Here is a 7,765-nt window from a genome sequence, read left to right as displayed (position 1 = left end):
AAGGACGTATAAATATATACTAATAAAGTGGTATGAGAAAAACAAATGAAACTACCAGTTTTGTTATCATGACTACAGTAATTATAATGTTTAACTGGTAAACTTTTACTTTAATTATGAAGAAAAGGAGAGGAAGAATTAATGCAAGTTCTAAAAATGTTAAATAGGGCTGGGGATTTAGTTCAGTGGTTCTGGCACCTGCCTTGCAAGTGCAAGGACATGAGTTCGATCCCTGGTACCAAAAAAAAAAAGTGAAAAAAAATGTTAAATAAAACATTTTAAGGTGAAATAAAATGATATAAAGTCTACATTTGCACCTACAGTAAAGAATTCAAAATATTACATGAGTATTTCATGAAATAAATTGTGATAGTAAATATGTATTTCATTTAATAATTTATTTACATATAAACCATAGTTTACCCATACGTCGGAGTGCAGTGTTCAAAAGTTAAAGGGAATAACCACAATATGGATCACTTAGTCCAGCTAAATAAAAGAAACAAGACTAAAAGCAAAAAAAAAAAATTTTTAATATATTTATTTAAAGCTATAAAAAGACAAATTAATCTGTATTAACAAAATATTCTCTAAGACAAGTTAAGTGGAAAAGGAGTCAAGGAAAGAATGCCACAGAGCAACAGAAACATACGAGGTTGATGGATAAACTCATTATCTTGAGGCTAGTGATGAAATCAAAGATATATACATATATAAAATGTCTGAAATTATACCCTGTAAATGTGTGATTTATTATATGTTAATGGTACTTGAACAAATATGTTTAAATAAAATGTTAATAACACAAATGTGGGTGAGATAGTGGATCATGGAAGATAAAATGTCCCAAAAGAAAGTGTGGGATAGAGATAACCAAAGGTATCATCAGTGATCTGATGCTAGACCTGTAATATGGGAGGAGAGGGAGAGGGTCATCAAGGAGGTAGACACTGGAAATCGCTGGCTGGCTTAAAGGATGACCCAAAAGTCAGATGCCAGAAATTGCAAAGTGTCATTGAATATTTCAATTATTTTTGTGCTTCTGAATGCAAAACCTAAGACAGAATCTGTTGAAAGATAAAGTCAGATAAAGGTACCTGTATTCTTGTCCAAAGTACTTTCTCTTTCTAGTCTTCCAATTAAAGATTATCACTTCACTGATGTCTCTTCAAATCACACCCATTAAATGAACCCATCCTCTATTCTCATCATAAAAATTTTTGTCTACCAACAAAGTATTTATGAAACACTATGGAATACATATTTACAGGATGTTTTCCCTAATATTTTCAACTTTTCACACTGAATATTCTATTTTTTTATTTATATTTTGAATGGAAGCTGGCTCAGTAGAGTTGAATATATATTTTCAATAAATTATTACTTAGACAGGGAATTAAATTTTGGCAAAATATTTCTTTCCACCATAATATTCTAAACAATTTTCAATAACAAATTGACATAAAGTATCAGCAATTAAGTAATTTTTGTGACCAATTAGCAGTCATATTTTTATTAGATTAACTGTATCAGAGAAGTTAACTGAAAATTCAGTCCAGAAATAAAACACAACAAAAGTGAAGATATCAATCTCTCTAACTGGTTTCTATGATGTTCTGGCCCAGTTTTCATAATATTTTTTCTCTAAAGGATTCAAAGAATATTAACTCCATAAGAGTTCATGGAGTACTGTCTTCAAAAAAGTATATGGATTTTTGTTTATGGTATCACAGAAATATTCGTGGATCTATTGAGAAATAAATTGCAATGACTTCATTTTGTTTAGAGAGAGAGTAAATGCTGGTTTTTCAACTTTCACGTTATAAAACTTGGAATATCAAGCTGCAAAAGTTTTATATTATGAGAAACTATATTGAGGCAATTAATATCTTTATTTAAATATACTTAACACTTTTGAAATATTTTATTCAGTTCACTTCCTCCTGTGTGATCATATCAACAGTTATATAAATTAGAGAAGAATCATCTTTTTATTATACATATATGTCCAATTTTCTGAAAACACTATCAAAGGAACATGTTTTGAGTTTAATTTTGTAGGATTTCAGGAGTTTTATTAGAAGAGATATGAAATTTTACTCAGTCTTACTGTCATAATCTGTCTGCCTGTAGATGTTAATGTATTATCTGGAAAAGTTACAAGTTTCCCTTAATATAAGTGAATTTTTCAAGGGTGGGATTGATGGGCCGGGGATTTAGCTCAGTGGTTCAGCTGCCTGCCTTGCAAGCGCAAGGTCCTGAGTTCAATCCCTGGTAACAAACAAAGAAAAGAAAGAATAAAACTGACTTGTAAAGCAAGAAATTCAGCTCTTTTCACAAAACAGTGAAAGTTATGAAGGTTGAGGAAGCATCACTGTGCACACTAGTTGGTATTTTAAATAATGAATTGACTTAAGGATCGGATCTTAATACTCTGCCCCCTCTTTGAGATATCTTCAGTTACCAGGCCTTTTTCTAGGTTTGAGAAATCACGAGCCATATTTTATTCCTGTGATTCAGAACTTTTTAGGGTGGAGCATCTTTAAAATGCGGACCCGGATCTCTTTGGTTTTGACACTATAGACAATTGGGTTGAGCACTGGAGGCATAAGAAAGTGCATGTAAGAAAGAAGCATGAATACTTGAGCCGGTAGTTCCCTCGTACCAAAGCGATGGATCATGGACAGGCTAACTAGTGGGGTATAAAATAGAAGCACAGCACAGATGTGGGAAATACAAGTGTTGAAAGCTTTGAGCCTCTCAGCATTGGAAGCAATGTTCAGTACTGTCTTTAAGATAAGCACATATGAGAGCAGAATGAGAACAGCATCCATTCCCAGTGTGGAGAGCAGAACAAAGAGTCCTAAGCCACTGTTGACTAGAGTGCTTGAACAGGACAGCTTTAGAACGTCAGGATGAATGCAGTAAGAATGAGACAGAGCACTTACAGGCTGGAACTGCAGTCTGCCAAGGAGCACAGGCAGGGGGAGATGTAAGACAACGCTGCGGGTCACAATAGTGAGCCCAATGGCCCTGATGCGCTTGGTTGTGAGAATGGTGACATAGCGTAAAGGCTCCCGGATAGCTATGCAACGGTCAAAAGCCATGGCCAACAGAACAGCTGATTCAATGACTGAGAAAGTATGGATGAAGAATAGTTGCATGAAGCAGGTTGCAGCTCCTATCTTCCTCTGGCCCAGGAGAAAGACAGCTACCATGGAAGGCAGTGTCGAGGCGGAGAGTCCCAGGTCAGCCATTGACAGCATGGAGAGGAAGAGGTACATGGGTGTGTGGAGGCTGGGCACAGACTTGACGATGTACATGATGGCGATGTTGCCCAGCACAGAGAGGACATAGATGGAACAGACAGGGATAGCTGTCCAACAGTGAGCATACTCCAATCCGGGGAGATCCATCAATATGAAGAAGAAGCTGCTAGCATTACTGTTTTTAGGAATTGCCATAACTCTGAGAAGGGATTCCCCTGCAAAAATTTGTAAATACAGTAAAGCCAAACCCTGTGTTAGCAGAGCATTTTCCTCTTGTCATGTCCTGCATAATATCCCACTGCTCTGGCCTGCAAAGGAATGTTAACCTTTGTTTGTTAGTACTATTGAATTCCATTCCTTTAGAAGTTTCTATTATAAAATAATACTGGCTCTCTTCTTAGGTGTTTTCTCTATTTTCCGTTAGTACATTTGGACCATTAAAATGAACACTGTGCATATGATGAGACAAAAGGGAAGGAGAAAAAAAGATACCATTCCTAAATTTCTTCCTTACCTTTTCAAAGTTTGAAAGTTAAGAAGTACAACGCCCCATTGAGAACACAGACTCATGGGTATGAGCCAAACTGTTGTCACAAGAGTCACAAGAGTTCTAAAGGAGAGTTGTATTTCATGGCTACATGGTAGAAAGAGTATAAAATACATCATTAATACTGACACTGACTGCCTGATACCAGGTATACATTTTCTTCTGAAAGAAGTCCAAGATGTCACAAGTAAAAATTGTGCCAGTAAGATATAATTATGAAGTTAGACTTGATGTTTGCTTGATTTAAATTCTTTCTCAGTATTTCTGTGTGGTGGTCTCTAAAAATGTTGGCATACCTGGTGTGGTTTCATGAGAGGTAGAAGATAAAGACTAGATAATATTTGTAGTTGGAAGCAAAATATATTGTCAATGGCGTCATACATGTACTGAGCTCTTGCCATATACTAAATGTTGGACAGCGGCAGACAACATATAGCCTTGACCTTTGAATGTAATAATGCAGCAGTCACTGCAGAATGAATGAAGTAGGTCAAGAAGGCACTGCCCGTGAGGTAGACAAAAGCTCTACACTCTGCTCCCCACAATCATCTTTCTGAAAATAACCCTGCTTGCTGTCAAAAATGCTTAATAAAGAAAGAAAATGTGAAATGTGATTATGTAGAGCTCAAAGGAAACCTTGCTCATATATCTAAATTGAGTAATGAATATTTATTTCCCATCTCAACATCTAAGAAAATGTCCTTAATGGCGGAGGCTTCAGTCTCTCCTCGGGACGTCCATTATATAGCATGCACAACCATTAAAAAAACCTTCCCTATATGCTAGTTTTTTTTCCCCCCAATCAACTAATTCTAATGATGACCTATAAAGTCAAGAAAGAAATCTACAGCATAAACTTCACTTGACAACTTCTGGTTGCAAGGAACTCATAGTAGGGACTCTATGAAGAATAAACAAAGACTCCAGAATTGAAATAAGTCGAACAGTAAGTAAATATCGCATCAACTATAAAACAAATAGTAGAAGTAAAACAAGCCTGCAGAGGCAGGCCTACATATTTAAGAAAGGAATAAAAACAGAAAGAAGAGAACACAATTTTGGTGAATATTCCTTCGGGGAGGGTTGTGGGGTTACTGTTCGTGGTCATTGGTGATGCTCGGAGAAAACAGTTAGTATCACTTACAGAAAAAAAATATAGGTAAAATACTTTTTTATTCATGAACCTGCCTCTGATGAGTTTTATTTGCAAGTTATTAACCACAATGCCTTTTCAAAAGCATACAAAAGCACTTACCCTTCCACAAATGTTTTCCAATAAAATGAAATTTTCAAAAATGAAAACTTGCCATTGCGTTTTAAAAAATTAATTATTAGAGATTTAGCAGTCCTGGGAGATGTTTTTACAGAGCATCTTGACTTAGATAGCAAATCTTCTCCTGAAGCTTGAAAGAAGAGAAGAAATGTGTTGAGATAAAGCCCCAGAGACAGGCCTAAGGGCACGTGGCAAGCTAGCAGAGGATCCACAAATGGGAAAGACTGGGGCCTATTTGGATGTCTCTGTTTTAATTTCACCATCTAATGCATCTTAGAGCAGAGAAACTGCTGTACCCAAAGTTGTGAGCATAAATGCCTGTTGTTTTTCACCCCACATTTCTCCAAAGGGAAGAAGCTCCCCCCAAATAAAAGCCTGGCTAGGCAGAAGTAAAGATAATAGAGTCCCCTACTAGAATGTATCTTATAAAAGCAACAGGTTCTGTAGACCTTCAACATGTGCCCCTTTTTGTCCTCCCGTACAGTTGGAAAGCATATGTGAGCCATCCCGTGATTTCCAGTGACTTCTATCCCAGATGCAAATAAATAGCTTGAACTAACCTTGCTAACTAACCTCCATCACTCAGCAGTCTCCAGGAGAGGGGCAGGGGCTCTGTGGAGGTTGGTGCAGTTGGGGCCTCAGGAGGCGCCTGCCTGGAATGTGAAGCCAAGCGAGCAGGTTTATAAACTCTTGGTTCTGGATCACCCTGGAGGCCCACATGCAACCTCTGGGATTGGCTGTCAGAGCAACAGTAAATGCACATTGCCAGACAGAGCTGTTTCTGAGAATCACTGCAGGCCTTTGCTAGACATTCAGTTTATACATGATATATGCTTAGAACATGAAACTAGTTCTGCTCCTTTTCCTCTGTTCCCAGAATAGTGTTATCTTATTTCCTTAGAGAAAGAAATCTCCCCCAAGAACCTAGCTTTGCTGGTCCAAGAATATCTTGCATCACATGTAGAGACCCAGACATAGAAATCTTCCATATCCCCTCCACAATTTGCAAAATCTCTATTTCCATTTTCTTCTTCAACTCTTTTTTAACACCCCACCATGTCTTTTCCTATTTGATTTTTTTTTTCTTTTTTGAAACAAGATCTCACTATGCAGTTCAGGCTGGCCTTGAACTCACTATGGAGCCCAGGCTGACCTTGAATTCACAGCAATCCTCCTGCTCCAGCTTCCCCAGTGTGGGATTACAAGCTTGCACCATCATGCCCAGCTCTCATTGCTATTTGAAAAAGATTTCCTACTTCCTAATATAGGAAGGGGAGGGGAAAATAACAACAACAAAGAATTAAGATGTGCTATATACATTTAAAAGCTCTCCACAATTTCAGGTTTACAAAGCCTACCAGCTTAGTTTTTCCAGGGATTCTGCTTAGGGTATAGATAGTAACATCATTACTCAGTACCTATATAGTTCTCAGAATTTGATTAAAAGGCATTGCCATGGCTACAAGCATTAGGGAGAACTGAGTAAAACACTCGTGTGGCCCTCTTTTTTCCAAGTCTCCTATAATTTCAGGAATGCATCATGCCCCCACTGAATGTATTTTAGAAGTACATTCATTCAGCATGTTTGAAATATGGTTAGCTTCTAATGTTTCCAGTAAAAGAAAAAAATATATGCACATATAAAAACATACAGGGGAAAGGGAAAAAGGAGGAGGGATGTGTCATATACAGGTGCAAATAAATGTTAAATGTTAACATGTTAAATGTAAAATGATAAATGTTATCATTATGTATGCCTAAAATGCACCAATAAAAGCTTTGCTATTAATAAACAAAACAAAAAAAGAGTAAGGGAAAGACTAACAACAAACTTAGCTTTGTATGTTTACATTCAGTGAGTTCTACTTAAAAAATTCTGAAGCTAACAGAACAAAAGAAAAAGTATATTGGTGTTTATTCTTTTCTGTGTATTGTATTCACTTGAAATATTTTATAACAATATAAATGATAATCAAGAAAAAGAAATCATAGTTTAGAGTGCAAGACTGAAGTTCTCATCTGATTTTAAAAGGAGTTAACTAAATGGTGAACACATTTTGACCTTAAATGAAATATGTTTATCTATTTGACAGTGGAAAGAACTTGCTGGAGAAATAAGTAATTATGTGTATATGAAATTGAACAGGAATTTTGTGAAGTAAAATGCACTGGGCAAGAGTCATTATGTTTGAAATTGCAGCTGTGGAGTCACTAAGATGAAACTTTCAGCACACTGGAGGTCGAACTTGGGACCTTGCGCTTGTGAGGCAGGCAGCGGAACAACTGAGCTAAATCCCCAGCCCCTTATCACACTAAATTAGAACTCAAATCCATATGTATAAGAGTAGAAAAATCAGACATTTTCAGAAATGAGGAACAGGATCCGGTGGGGGGTAGAAATGGGGGCCGAAGGGAATGATGATGATCTGTTTTACATATGAACGAATTCCCCAGTGTGAAGGTAACTATTATATACATGGACCAAAATGGTGACAATGAAGAGGGTAACTATAAAAGTGGTAAGGTTAATGACATTGATAGTAATTAAATAAGAACATTAAATCTGTGCCAAGAGATTCACCTAGAATTTCCTTTTGTATGTGACCTACATTGCAGTGTAAGCCTTCTTTATTTTCATTGCAGCAAAAAAAAAAAAAAAAAAAAAAAAAAAACAAA

The 7,765-nt window shown here is 36.5% G+C and overlaps 1 protein-coding gene across 1 annotated transcript; it reads right to left on the bottom strand.

Moving 5' to 3' along the window:
* Nucleotides 1-2,516: 2,516 nt before the first annotated feature.
* On the bottom strand, nucleotides 2,517-3,464 carry LOC104857931 (olfactory receptor 51G2). The gene has a single exon (XM_010617995.1). The coding sequence runs from the start codon at nucleotides 3,462-3,464 to the stop codon at nucleotides 2,517-2,519; it is 948 nt and encodes a 315-aa protein (XP_010616297.1).
* Between the last annotated feature and the right edge of the window lie 4,301 nt (nucleotides 3,465-7,765).

This window comes from Fukomys damarensis, unplaced genomic scaffold (assembly GCF_012274545.1).
Source record: "Fukomys damarensis isolate Sample0158 unplaced genomic scaffold, DMR_v1.0_HiC HiC_scaffold_16, whole genome shotgun sequence".
Taxonomy (NCBI): Eukaryota; Metazoa; Chordata; class Mammalia; order Rodentia; family Bathyergidae; genus Fukomys; species Fukomys damarensis.
This window is presented reverse-complemented; position numbering and strand designations above follow the sequence as displayed.

Bases quoted from the DNA above. Each gene is read 5' to 3' on its own strand.
- LOC104857931 (XM_010617995.1), bottom strand. From the start codon at position 3,464: ATGGCAATTCCTAAAAACAGTAATGCTAGCAGCTTCTTCTTCATATTG.